Source organism: Protomyctophum bolini, assembly GCF_963924005.1.
Source record: "Protomyctophum bolini genome assembly, chromosome: 6".
In the NCBI taxonomy this organism is placed as follows: Eukaryota; Metazoa; Chordata; class Actinopteri; order Myctophiformes; family Myctophidae; genus Protomyctophum; species Protomyctophum bolini.
This window is the reverse complement of record NC_137867.1, coordinates 13850464-13865443: the sequence shown is the minus strand read 5'-3', so window position 1 is coordinate 13865443 and position 14980 is coordinate 13850464. Positions and strand designations below refer to the sequence as shown.

The following is a 14980-nucleotide window of genomic DNA, read 5'->3' as shown; positions in this document are numbered from 1 at the left end:
TCTTGATTGCAATATATATCTATATATGTATCAATATATACACATATATGGTATATGCATATATTGTGATATATTGTAAAATATAAATGCAAAATCTCATATATGGTAATATATTGCCTAATATATTGCATGATATTGTCCAATATATTGCAATATATTTTTCTTTCGTAAGGGATGGCTCCTGGCTTGCATTAATACAGTATCTATTCTCGGGTCAAATATGTTCCCAATTTGTGAAACCCCCCCTGTCACCTCCTGACCTAGCTGACGCACCCCCCAGCACTAAGTCTTGTTGTATTTAGACATTTTCTTATATGAAATAGGCAAATAATCACAGAATGTCACTGCACTGAGAGACATGCAGCTGCTGTATACTCCCGCACGTGCTCTATACATCTTACAACAGTGGTTTACCGGATTTTGTGCTAAATAATAACACCGTAACACCGACCATTACCCTTTCCATGTCACGGCGTTCTCTAGAAGGCGTCCGTCCGTGCACCACAAGGGGTTAGGGTTGCACGCACCACAGTTTGGAAACCCCTGGAGTAGACCTGCCCCATCCTACTCAGCTGTGGACTGCAGTTAACACCGGAGTAAACCCATTTAGGCCTGACCTCAACATTTAAAAGATATCTTCTAAATCCTCCAGTTTAATACGCTTAAGTCATATCACCCTGTCCTAATTCAACTCACTTCAACACATTTCCACCATTGCTATGGTCAACTAATCCCTTTCTCCTCTCCTTCCTGCTGCCAGGTTATGCTCCAGTAACAGGCATGTGCCACCCAGTGCGGAGTTGCACCCTCAACCATGAAGATGGCTTCTCCTCAGCATTTGTTGTCGCCCACGAGACTGGACATGTGTAGGTTCCTGTGTGTGTGTGTGTGTGTGTGTGTGTGTGTGTGTGTGTGTGTGTGTGTGTGTGTGTGTGTGTGTGTGTGTGTCATTAATATTCTTGATGTGCAATACCATGTGCTTAGTGGACAAAAAGCTTGGGGATTTTAGTATGTGATTGTAACACCAGGGACCGTTTAAAGAAGACACGCCTTGAGCATTTGATAACCACAGTTTGAGCTACGGTAATGTCGAAGTAGAATGGCCTAGTCAGCCATATAGGCCCCAATGCCATAGAGTTATAAATAATAGAGACGTCACCGGATTTCTCCTCTCATCCACTTGCATTGAGTTGCTCACCCAGCGCATGAGGCGTTCTTCCGGGTTGGAAACAGTGCTTTCTGGGATTGCTTATGGGCCATGCGTGAATGCGCTGGGCCGTTGATATCATTGCGACACGTTCACGTATGAAACATAGAGTTCAAGAATGGAGCACGGCACGTGAACGCAATGCATGCCAGGCCCATAGTGCAATACCACTTTCGGCCACTGTGCCTGATGATAGAGGACCCTACATGTGTAAAGACTGTACAGCAGGTGTCCTCGGAAATGACATCTGACTGCAAGGATCCCTCTGAGGGAAGATGAAAAGCAGAGCTTCCCAAAGGAATGACGCCGACATCTGAAGTTCTGGATAATTGGTTTTGAGCATCTGCAGGTTCATTCATCAGCCCACGGCGGCTGTCGTTCAGAATGAAGTGCTCCACGGATCACAGGTCTCAAGATTCAAGATTCAATCATTTATTTGCCATGTCAACAAGTTGATAGGAATTTGTCTTGGTTCATACTCAACATATACAGACAACCATAGATACACAAACAAGAAGGACAATACATTACAATACAAAAACCAGCAGCATAGGAAATTACATTCAGTTTTTTTAAAGTGCTATATGCATATTGCTACAAGTTCAGATGTCTAATGGCTACAGGGTAAGTGCTATCTCTGAAGCGAGATGTTGAGCTCTTGATACTTCTATATCTCCTGCCTGATGGGAGGAGATTGAAGAGGTGATGTGCAGGATGGGAGTTGTCTGCAATGATTGTGTTTGCCTTCCTAATTATTCTGGTGGAATAGAGTGAGGAAAGTGTTGGGAGGCTAGGTCAGATAGGTTATTGTGGGCCAGCATATTTTAGGACGGATCCGTCTTGATCACTTGACTATGTATAGAGATAATGTGTACCGATTTGCTTGATATTTGGACAGCATTTTGTGAGAGTAATAGCAGTGAGACGCCTGCGTGCACGGCACACGCACACGCCTAGGTGACAGCAGACTGCTGGGTGAACGCTGGCGCTTTGGCCAGATCAACATAATATGGAATGGTTTCTGTACTCGCCATGTATGGAGCGTGTCTTTAGTGTACAGGGTTTGATGTGATCAGATCAACATATGGAATGTCAGAACAGGTCAGCTCCATATATGGATATCTAAGGGTAGCAGGCAGCGGGGCAGTGTCTTGAGTGTACAGGGTTTGATGAGGGCCCAGATAGGGCCGGGCCTTAATTTTCGGGTCTGTTGAGAACTCTAGTTTTCACGGGCTGCCGAGCGCGGCTGCACTAATAACTTTGGGGCAGGCCCGTCTAGGGTTTAAATGGGATCAGTCAAAATGGTGTGACGGCCCCCTGGGCCTTTAGTCTACTATGTGGGGTTTCTGGTGTATGTGTGGCTGTGCCTTTAACAGTTCCATTGCAGTGTTGGAGGGCGGAGCCAGAGATGATGAGTGGAAGGGGAGACACCTGGCCAGTGTCCTCCCCAAACACTATTTAAGACACCTGCTCTCAAAGCACTACAGATCTGCTATTCTCCACAGGCTGCAGTGGCGGCTGCAGGAGAGTTCCTTTGTTCATTTGGTTCTAAGTTCAATTATTTAAGCACTTATTTCTTTCCACAAGTATGAAATAAAATACTTATTTTTCGATTGTCCTCCGGTGTGGTTTCCCCTTCTTCGTTATGGCCCCAGAGCCAGCCATAACAATGGAGACATTGAAGATGGATGGGTAGGATCAACATATGGTATGTCAGAATAGGTCAGCTCCATACTTACTTTTCGATGTACAGAGTGCACAGTATATCATTTTATCTAAGGATCTAAACAGCAGCAGGTATCGTTTATGGCTCCGAAGTCTTGCGATACTTGGCACGTTCAGAAAGGTACTTTGTGCTCTTTAGATACCATACCTCTATAAATGTACACAGTGTACACATCGAACAAAACACAGCAGACAATAATGTGTTACATGTCTTCTGTTATTTTCCAGAAGTGATTACTTTACAAAAGGAATCAGTCATTCATACATTTTTCATGTTTGTTCATGAGCTGGTGACTGAGCTCTCATTGACTCTCATCGAGTGTCCATGAAAGTGTCATGGTGCAGCCCAGTCACATGACCACCTCTCTTCCTTCTCAAAGCTTCCTTGATGTAGTCCAGGGAATAAGTGAGCCCAGTGTCCATGACATCATGGAGCCCATGGACACTTTGAAATACTGAAATATCTAAAAAAGAAAACACATATTACCCACATACAAACCCCAGGAAAGTGTTTTTTGTCTCCCAAACATCATTAAAATAAGATCTGGTTGCAAAAGGGGTGAATTGGCCCTTTAAGCCTTTTCTTTGTAAAACCATGAAAAATATCAATGTTGGGCGTCCGAGGTTCAGCTGCCTATTGATCCTGCATATAACAGTTTGTTTATATAACAGCAAAAGGTCAACCTTTCGATTTCAGAATGATATGAAAAACCTTCTGTGAAAAGAAAGCGTCTGGCTGCTCGGAATTTCAATTTGTTCTTTTTGTAGGGGACTGAAAACTTGCATCTAAGGAAAAATAAACCAAGGCTCTCTTCTGAAAAAGTTTTCAAAGCCAACACAGCCTTCTTCAGGGTATTTGAAAGACATTCACATATTTTTGAAGATTAGCTTGGTGACTCACACACACACACACACACACACACACACACACACACACACACACACAAACACACACACACACACACACACACACACACACACACACACACACACACACACACACACACACACACACACACACACACACACACAATTCAATTCAATTCAAAGGGCTTTATTGGCATGAGAAAACATACGTTTACATTGCCAAAGCAGAAAGAACAATACAACAATACAGCAATACAATCAAAACAGAAATGATGTACATTTGAAGGTCAGAATCTTCAATAGACACACACACACACACACACTCCGAAGGCGTATTGCATGGCCAGACCCCACTGACGTGGCTCAGCGGTGGGTATTGACTGTGGTTCCCCAAGGTTTCTAACTTTCACCGTGCCCTTGATTAGATCACCAAAATCCCCGGTAAAGGCCGGTGGCCCGTTACTTCTCTTGTTGTGAAAACCGTTGAGTTGATAATAAAAGGGGAGACCTTGCAACTAGGTGCAACTCAGACAAAATTGGATCCACTCCAATTTAGTTAAAGAGGGCAGGGGTGTTGCCCCCTAATTTAAGGTTATAATATATATAAATATATATCTTTCCCCACTGATTTCTGTCACAGGGTTCGGCTGGTGACACACACGCACATACAGTACGTATACACAGAGATTTTGCGCATTTACAGTAGGATCATAGGACGACATACATCTCCTATACTTCAGTGGCTCTGGTTATAATGGAAACATACCAAGCAGTTAGATTTTTAGTTAGAGTTAGAGATTTTTTTCACATTTTATGTTGACACGATGCTTCCTTTTGTCTCTGCCTCTGGGGAACAGGTTGGGCATGGAGCATGACGGACAGGGGAACCGCTGCGGGGACGAGACGGCTATGGGAAGTGTCATGGCCCCCCTGGTCCAAGCTGCCTTCCATCGCTACCACTGGTCAATGTGCAGCGGGCAGGAGCTCAAGAGATACATCAAGTGAGTCCGCTCCGTCCCTTCACATTTCGACCTGTCACAGTTTCACCGTTATTTGCGATAATCGCGATTATATTTTTGCATCATCGTCAGAATTTCCATTCATCTGTATACTGTATACAGTGAATTCATCTGTCGAAGACGTTCGTACCGGTAAATAATTGTGCCTCTACAAGCTGCTTTGTCAAGTCGACAGATGGGTGGAAATGACAATGCGTTTATTCCGTGAGAATATTCTGAAGATATACACACAAAATTCAGGCATATTTATTATTTATACACACATATATCTGGGAGAAACTCCCATAGCGTCCTCAGGTCAGACGTCACAGTCCGGTGGTTACACACGTGTCTATAGCCTATCTGTCTTTTCTCTCAAAGCTCCTATGATTGCCTGCTAGACGACCCGTTCAAGCATGACTGGCCTCAACTCCCTGAACTTCCTGGCATCAACTACTCCATGGACGAACAGTGTCGATTTGACTTTGGAGTGGGCTATAAGATCTGCACCTCGGTGAGTATTGCTGCCGGCCTCAACGAAACCAAACATAGTGTTGGCTCTCTGTTCTAAGGAAAGGCTGACAGTTACAGTGTCAGTAATAGGAGCCTTGCAAAATAAGCAAATGTGGGATTTCTTGAGGCTTATCATTGCTGGAGTTTGCAGTCTGCAGCCACTGCCAGTGGTTTTTTACTAAGATTTCAAGACCCACAGAATATTTGTATTACTAGTAAAAACCAAATATCTCAAAAATAGCTGGGAGAGAATTAATGAAAATCTAAAAGTTTTCGATTTTTGACATGGTGTTACGTATGGCCATAATGTTTTCAAAAACCATCGCAAACTTTGTTGGGCTCACACCCTAGAGGTCTATTTGCAATGAATCCAATATTAGATAGGTACGTAAATGGTTGAAACCACAAATAATTGATAGAAGAGATTTTTCAATGGATTCTGTTACACACTGGATTCAGTGTGGTTATGCTAAATAACATACTAAAACATTTATGGAAATCTAACTTCTGGAAAGGCATATAATTTTGAAAGAAAGTTTCTACTTTCATCAGAAATATGTTCTATAGTATTGTCAGATGGATGTTTTCACCAAAATGCTGTCTGGGAACAGAAAGCAGAGATTTTTTTTGTTGTGAAATCTTATAATAGGATTTGATACGTGATCAATTTGCCTGGATCATGTTTTTTTATTTCTTCTTTTTTTATTGTGAAAACGATGGCTTCCATTTTCGCATTGCAACTTTTCAGGACTAGAAAGCCTGCAGTTTCTATTAGCTTGGATTCCCCATCGATGATGTCACTGGTGGACGGATTTCTGAACTGCCCACAGCCCTCCTATATGAGAGACAGACTGAGTAGAAATAAATTGTGCCATTTTTTATGATTATTAGTTACCTATTATATGAAGTGGTGAAGTGGTCCTTTAATATGCGTTGATAGGGCATAACTAGACCAGGTCTATTATATGTTTTCATAGACCTGGTCGCTTCTTTCACTCACAGAATCTGGCAACCCCGGAACCTCTGTATCTGAGACCAATCTGAAACCTCAAAACACGCACAGCATTTTTCCGCTAGCTTTGCTTTGGAGTTGATCTATTGGTATAGGAATTGAGAGTTGAGATTGAGAATATGGTGTCTAGTTCACAGTTCACACCACACCAGTAGTCAGCCCTGAAACATGACGAGCAGACTAGAAGTCCACTCTACAGTGGAGTATTTACCCCCTCATCAGCACCACATTGAGCCGAGGAAGAGTCCAATATCCGCTTGTACTGTACTCTCAGACAAGATCATTGTTTATTTTTGAGTGGTGCAACCACTCCAAGGAACAGCAATGTCCGTGTTCACCTATGTGCCTATGTGTTGGTTAATGAGCACCAGTATGACTATTAGTACCAGTAGGGGCGCTGTTGTGCCAGAAACAGAGAGAGTGACAGTGCTGCACTGTTGCCTGCTAATGAGAGAGAGAGTGACAGGAGGGGGGAGGGGAGTTGCAACACTCAGTTCAGTTCAGTGTGATTTTTATTTTTCAAATGTCAATGCCAAAATGCAGGACTCACAAAGGTATGCCGATGCAAAGGGGACAAACTTTCTCAGCACAGCATTACACTACCCTTGGTGGTGTAATGAACTGATTCATTGTGAGGGGCGGGTCCAGTGAAATTTACTTTCAATAACTCATCCAGTGAAAGCGCCTCCTGCTCAGACAGTGACGGGCTTAACAAAAGGATTGAGGATCCAATTATCTGAAATTGTTCTGTGATTACAGATGATGGGCTTCAAATATATATATTTTTTAAATGTTCTGTTCCTCCAAAAGTGCAAATTTGCCCTTGATGACCAGCTTTTGATGACCAGCTTTTCTTTTTAGGACGGCATTCTATAATTATTCCCTCCCACATGCACGGCACACGTACACACACACACACACACACACACACACACACACACACACACACACACACACACACACACACACACACACACACACACACACACACACACACACACACACACACACACACACACACACACACACACGCGCGCGCGCGTACTGTGTGTGGTATATTTTGCTATACATTTGACAGGTTACATTATGAAACCCTGTTCCGCACACCTGGTTTGATTTCATTGGTTTGATGACACATTGGTTTGATTTCAGAGCTAATTGTGTTTCGCCCCTCATGAGTTTTAAGGTCTATAGGAATAGAACAACAATAGTTGTCACTGTCATAGACCAAAATGGTAATGAATTCCGCCCTCAATAATTACTAGGCTTGAGCCAAAGAAATCCTTCTATCCCCCAATCTCTCTTGATCTTAGTATATCATTAGTGTTAGTGTGAAAGAAAGAAAGTAACAATTAAGCTTCTGTCATCTTCTAAAGTTCCTCTGACAGCCCTTTTTGTGGTACATTTAGTCACTTTATACAGTCAATACATGGTATACTCTGTAAGCATAAAAATATAGCAGACCTACAGAGAGAGCTTGTAGATCTGCTATTATTAAATAGATAAATTACAACATAATGTTTAAAACACCAAAAGGGGTTCCCGCCCAGAATGGGTTATACACCTCACAAGTGGACATTTCCACAAAGGGATTGATCAATACATAATATATGAAGAAAAAAGCAAAAATTCAATAATGTAATAAAATAAATATCCCCCAACGACTCACAGCAATACACAATGCATATGTCTATTATTTCTGTTATATAGAGAACAGGCCCAGAAGTGTGTCTTTTAAATGATTTGTAATGGGTTTGAATTCTAACCCTCTAGTAAAACAATTCTTAGTTGGCTCTGTGCTTGGTCCTCTCTTTTTGTCTTCTACACCACAAGCATCTTTGTCGGAAAAAAAGCTGATCTACACTTACGTTCTGAGGGTTCAAATGGTTAGTCCTTTTTACCATTCTAGATACAGTAGATGTTCATTATTCTGGTTAGTGTATTCCAGATGTTCATGTTTCTGGTTAGTATATTCCAGTCAGTGGTTCTCAAGCATTTTCATAAATCTGTATGCTTTTGGACCCATAATAGACGATTTGTGTAGTAAATAGCAGATCTACAAGCTTTGTAGCTATACTTCGATTTGCGTGAGATTTGTCTATATACCACCTTTCAAAGTCTGCAGGCCCTGGGTTGGCCATCCTGCCTGGTGGAGACTTGTGCTCCGAGGAACACACTTTTATGTTGTTGTTTTTTATAGTTGTTTATTTATCTTTTTGTCCCTGACAGCCTCAGGGAAAACCCACTTCCTGAGCCTTGTTCTCTGGGCTTTGAAACACCTCAGACACTTCCATTAAATGAAATAGAATCATTTATTGATCCCTGGAGGGTAATTCAGATGTTATATGTTAGCAGTGACAGCAGTAAGGTTGAAAACAAAGGAGAGCTACAGGGAAAAACACAATGTTTTTTTTGTGACCAACCTTTTTTTTTTTTTAAGAACTCCGGGTTAGCAAAGACATTACAGGAGAGGGAAACAACAGTGATGTATACGTATAACACAATACATGTTTCTTTCTTTTCTTTTCTTTTCAAATTAAAGAGGAAGGAATAACACAAATTTGATCAAACAAAAAGATAACTAGATATACACAATGGATCTCTGAATTATATATATATATATATATACACAGTATCTTACTCTAAATCCAATAAATCTGTAATAAAGTCCGTCTGTCGGTACGTATCTCGAGAACTGTACGACCGCCCGACCGACTACAAACGCGGCGCACATGTCGCTGGCGACCCAAGGGAGTTGAGAATCCCGGCGTGGAGTTGGTCAGATAGGAGGTTGTCCAGAACAGCCGATCCAGCCGATACACCATGCTCCATAGGCCTACACCATAGATCAACATGCACTGATGATGTCTGACAAAACATAAAACAAATGCACATACTGTACTGTACAGAATATGGAGATAAACATGCATGAAAGGGGAAAAAAAACACTGTCATGGCAGAATAGAGAAAAGATTTCTCCCACAGTCAACCTGTCATTGCCTGTCACAGCCATAACTAATCTACGACCCTTCAAACTAAACTGCCAAGAGCAGAACATCATCTTGGTCTAGGAAACAATCAAATGCAGTTCAGGAAGGCAACTCTTTGTTTGAAATTAAATATTTATTGAGCATGAATATCCATGAGCATATATGCATACCTGGTATACATTTTGGTATCAGGACTCTGTCACAACTTTGTAGGCGTGACGAAAAGCACGTACTGTAGATATTATAGCAAGACTGACTGGACCCCAACGGTGGATGCTGTGGGGACGTGGGAGCACAAAGAATACTTTATAGTGCAAAGCCGTGAAAGCACAAAGCAGAAGCTGCACAGCATTTAGCAGAGCAATTAACATCAGAATGAGCAGTAAGCACTAAAAAATATAAAATAAAGGCGAAAGCCACAAAAAAACATCGCAACCGCGAGTTGAATTCTCCGTTGTATTCCCAAATGCCGAGCAAGGTCATGATGACGATGTTGCGCTGACCAGTAGTGACACATTCACACATTCAGTTGAATGAACAAAATTGGATTTTCTTTGGAATAATGAACAATACTATAACATTGTGATGCATGTTTGAGGGCGGCGGTGGCTCAGGGGTAGAGTGCCTGGATGGGAACCGCAAGGTTGCCAGTTCGAACCCGGGCTCCCCCAGAGTTACTGTCGAAGTGTCCTTGAGCAAGACACTGAACCCCTAATTGCTCCCGATGTGCTAGTTGGTACCTTGCATGGTTTCCGCTGCCATCGGTGTATGAATGGGTGAATGTAATGCACAATCTATGTAAAGCGCCTTGGATAAAGGCGCTATATAAATGCACCATTTACCATTTACCATTTGTCTCCACACATAGCCTGTCTACTCTGCTTGCATGCATCGTGAAAATGTCATCAGAATCCTTTATTCAGTCCCTTACCCCAATTTCCCTCTGTGCCTTTTCATACGGTACCCAATAGAAAGAAAAGAGGTGTAGCTGATGAATGTGTGTGAGAGAAGGCAAAAGGAAGACGGTAGACATGACGCACAACTAGTATTCACATGGTCACAATGGTGACCCCAATGTCCAGAACACAGAGACTATAGACATGAGTCACGTTGCTCCTGCAATGAGTTTATTGCAGGAGCAAGGATTAGGGGTAGGCTATAGGTCGCGGCTAGAGGGGGAGCAGGGCAGGCACACGTGCAGATGAACAAGCGAGCCCGGTGGAACAACCAGGCAGGTGTGCTGACAGGAGCCTGAACAAAATAATAATATAATCATCTAGGCAGCCGTGAACGTGACTGATGTGCCATTACAGACTGAGTGGAAGCAAGGCTATGAGCTGAATTAAGTGCAGAGCTGATCATGTGCAGGTGTGTAGGCAGCTGAGGACAGGAGCAGTAGTGGAAAAGGTACTCACATTTTGTACTTTTTTTGAAAGGTTTGTTTTTGGCTTTTGTGCCATTATTGATAGTTACAGTGAAGACAGACAGGGAAAAGGGAGAGAGAGAAGGAGAGAGACATGCAGCAAAGGTCGTCATGAACGTCGTCAGGCCAGAGCCTATATGTGGCATACTGTACGCCTGGACCACTATGTACTTAAAGTACATCGTAGCTTGTAGCTATTGTCAAATGGACGAAATGTATATAGGGCTGAAGTGATAACTAATAATCAAAATCTACAAAGTAAAGTAACTGAAGCTAATAATTGCAGTGGAGTAAATGTACAATATTGCCTCTAAAATGTAATGGAGTAGAAGTAAAAGTATTGGAAATTGGAAAGTGAAGTACAAATACCTCAAAATGGTACTTAAGTACAATACTACAGCTATGCCCACACACAGAGGCAGACAGGGGGCACAGAGTGAGAGAGCGAGAGTGCGTGCGTGCGTGCGAGAGAGAGAGGGGGGGGGGGGGCAGGTCGTGAGGGATGAGAGTGAGATAAGGTGTGACAGCAATGCAATGATCCACAACCAGTTCCCCATCAATATGTCTTGAGTGTTTAACAATCTGTTTAACACACATACTGTTTAGATGAATTATACAGTAGTTTGAAGTACTGTAGAAAGAGAAATCTAGCCCCTTAGATAGCACTTTATGTAGACTTAGATAGTATTTTAGACAGACTTATAGCTCGTTACGTAGACAGCACTATAATTTCATTTTATGTAGTCATAGCACTTTATAGTACACATGTATATTGTATAATATAGTATAGTATGTATAGTTGACATAGATACTCCACTGTTACGTTCTTAGTTTATACATGATTCATGAAGTACTTTTTATATATGTGATGTATGCCATGCTTTAGTTTTTGCTTAAATGTAAGTCGCTCTGGATCAAGAGCGTCTGCTAAATGCCTAAATTGTAAGTGTTAATAACAGGACAGTACAGTATGTTAAAGTCCCACTCCACCATTTTTCTTTGTTCATACAGTATGTGCTGCTGGGTTTATATCACAAGTTCTGTGGGAATTGTTCCAGATATAACAGATGCTATCTCCTTCCTCTCTGGAGTGTGAGAAGGTGTTTGAGACTGGCAGGGTGCCAACAAAACAAAAGGAAAACAAAGGCTGTGTTCAGAACAACTCCATCTCAGAGGCTGGCCCCAATGCTCTGAAGTAAACATGAGAGATACTGTTCTGCATCTAAGGCAATGATCTTCAGGCCCTCTTGCAAAGAGGATGAAGGAAACATGTTCAAAAGAAATATCTATAGGCCTAAATATCAAGAATAATAATAAAAAATAAAGGCGAAAGCCACAACAAAAAAAGAAAAAAAAAGAAAGAAGGTGATCGAACGTGTTAATGGAATAACAGGTCATTCTGATCGTAGCAGGGTTTCCCAAAATGGGTGGCATCTAATCATACGGTGCTATGCGGCTTCAAAACAAAAACACAACACAATTATTCCATTCCACATAATCCCTGCAGACTTGTGCAGGGAAATTTTCCACAAATCTGCAAGGCACAAAATCCTGTGAACCATGCACCACATTTTAATACCATCTCCTCCACTGAGACATTTTTTCAAGTATTATACCAAGATGTACAGGTATAATCAAAATTACATTGGGCAAGTGTCCCGTCCAATCTTTCAAGCGTGTTTCTTTCTCTTACAGTGGATTTTTAAGCAGAAATGCAGTACAGTACCTTCAAACTCAATTAGCCTATACTAAGTAATTCATTTTCTACTTCTAATGTATCATGAGAGACTATAGGAGAGCTGAGCCGCCAGTGACAAGGAACTGATTGCAAACACGTACAGGCTGATGTGATTTCACGCCATTAGCAGAAAGAAGATGACCTACATGGCCCCCTTGAGGGAATGCTATTGTCACCCTACTGGCCTGTGAGAGGTTAGGTTAGGGATAGGGTCAATTATAATGGGGCCAGTAGGACCAATAATCAGAAATAATGTTCTGTCGGAATAATGTCATGGCATGAGCAGCCCCCAGCTGGGTGACATAGAGAGCCTCTCACTCAACCCCCTGACATGGGCCACCCATGCCTGTAAGAATGGCAGAGGATTGGAGCCCCTAGACTCTGCGGTGATGGACAGGTACTATAACCCTGCGCCAACCGGACGCCCATATCAATTTCTTTCCTAATGAAATATATCGGATAGAGGAGAGTATCTATTATAGGTTGACATTTTCTGAAACCAGATTGGAATTCGTATTATGCCAAACGTGATCTGTTAAGTTAGATAGAGCGGAGTCTCTATACTATGACATTTTCTGAAACCAGGTTGGAATTGATAATAGACGGGTCATATTTTATTTATTTAATTATCTTTTCTATTACGTTTGATACAGAACCCACTGTGGATTGGATTGAAGGCAGAACAAGCAAATGAGAATGTGCTTCCCTTTTTCACCCATTTTCATTTTCCCCCATTTAAATTCATGATTCAAATGAAGTGATGACTTCAGCAGCATCTCTTGCTTCATCAGCATCACTCAAGTCTAGTGTGAATGATGTTGCTTTGGAAGGTTTCAGGGCTTTAAGCTTTTTCAGTATATCTTCGTCACAAACTTTAACAAAAGAAAGAAACTGTCCCTGGAGTCCTTTCCATTGGTAAAAAGATTGTACATAATTGTGCAAAGATGTGCTGAACGGCTTGCTGAATGAATGACACACTTGCTCTGGCTCTGCTCGGCTATTTTCACTGAATGTTTTCCCCAGAATAGGGATGCTAGGTTTCTTGATGTCGAGCATGCATTCAATTGTGAACTGAGTAGTAAATACAGTGCCAATCAATATAGTAGCTGTGATGCTGTTGAGAACAGGACAAGGGTTGTAATCTCTAGACACGATGCTGGCAGTGAGTGAGCGGAATTGGACCTACCGGTAATTTAAGGGCCTAATTTATTCTGTCCATATGGTTATTTGAATACGTACTAATGTGAGCATTAGTTAGCCCAGGCATCCTGGGTTTTTACAGTGTATATTTTACACATCTACCGTATGTGTAAAATATATATGTGACACAGGCCAGCACTTTGGTCCTCAACTCGATTTTTACAGATTACAGATTATTACAGATTATTAAAGTACAGAATGTAAGCTTTCATATGATGTATCATTCAATGAAATTGGACAATAATTGAAGGAGATATGACCATTTAAAACTTGTTTAAACACATAACAGATACAGATGCAAAGTGGAGAAATTTCCCTTCAAAGATTCTTCAGATTTTAGCACCTCTGGAATGGGTGTGACAATAGATGCTTGTCCACACCCCTAATGTCTTGCATAATAACTCCCCCACCCACTAACCACTCCCCCACTAGGTTACCTGTCAATGACAGTTGAGTGGACACACTGTTTTACTTGAGTTAAAGTAAAGAAATGTAGGACTAAGTTGTTTAGTGTATGTTTTGTAATAATACAATCTAAAAAGTAACTAGTAGGCTAACTGAGTTTTCAATGGATATAGGCTATGTAGTTTTAGACCAATGCTTTTACATTGTGTTGTAAATAGCTGCAGTAGGCTACACCATTTTATATACTTTAAGCAATCAAAGTCAGACAATTGACCCAGTATTTTAGATAAATAAAACCGACGCATCAGGCTATGATGCGTTGTGCGCTTGTAGATTTGCTATTTTTAATAAACATCCGTTCACATGCCTGGTTTCTATTTAGTGTGCAAGGCTTACATCCGGTCTAAAGCCCACCCACTGTATGCGCTGATTTCCATACACAATCCGTATCCTCCCCTCACCGGATGTTGAATTAACAGTACTAACGGCCATATTTTGACGTTATGATTTAAAGAAAAGACGAGTGGTTTTGGCTCTTTCCGTGTGGAGGAGAAAAAAAAGAAGCAACGCGCAACACTCTTCCATGGCTATGAAGCAATACTAACGGGCAACGTTTCATTAGTTTTATACATTTTAGGAGTGAAAACATGTGTTTAGTAACACACGACACACAGACAGCTAGCTAACTAGGCTAGCTAGCTGTTAGCTTGTTGTTGTGTGATGGTGGAAGTCTATTCTCCAGGCTGGGAAGCGTATTTGAGTAGCTACGTGGTTTTGTTTATTTTCCTGTAAAGTATAACCCAAAAGCTCCTCCATACTATAGCCATGTTTACAAACACAGAAGCACGCTAATGGGCGGTGACCAGAGCGTGAAACCTCAGGACAAAGAGATCCCAGGACCA

At 41.6% G+C, this 14980-nt stretch overlaps 1 protein-coding gene across 2 annotated transcripts in view; it reads left to right on the top strand.

Moving 5' to 3' along the window:
• Positions 1–14980, top strand: part of adamts3 (ADAM metallopeptidase with thrombospondin type 1 motif, 3) — a 177578-nt gene that overhangs the window by 128105 nt on the left and 34493 nt on the right. For both annotated transcript variants that reach the window (XM_080766756.1, XM_080766755.1), the window contains exons 8-10: positions 761–866; positions 4657–4800; positions 5179–5311. In XM_080766756.1, coding sequence (XP_080622882.1) covers positions 761–866; positions 4657–4800; positions 5179–5311 — 383 coding nt within the window. The remainder of the gene's footprint in view (positions 1–760; positions 867–4656; positions 4801–5178; positions 5312–14980) is intronic.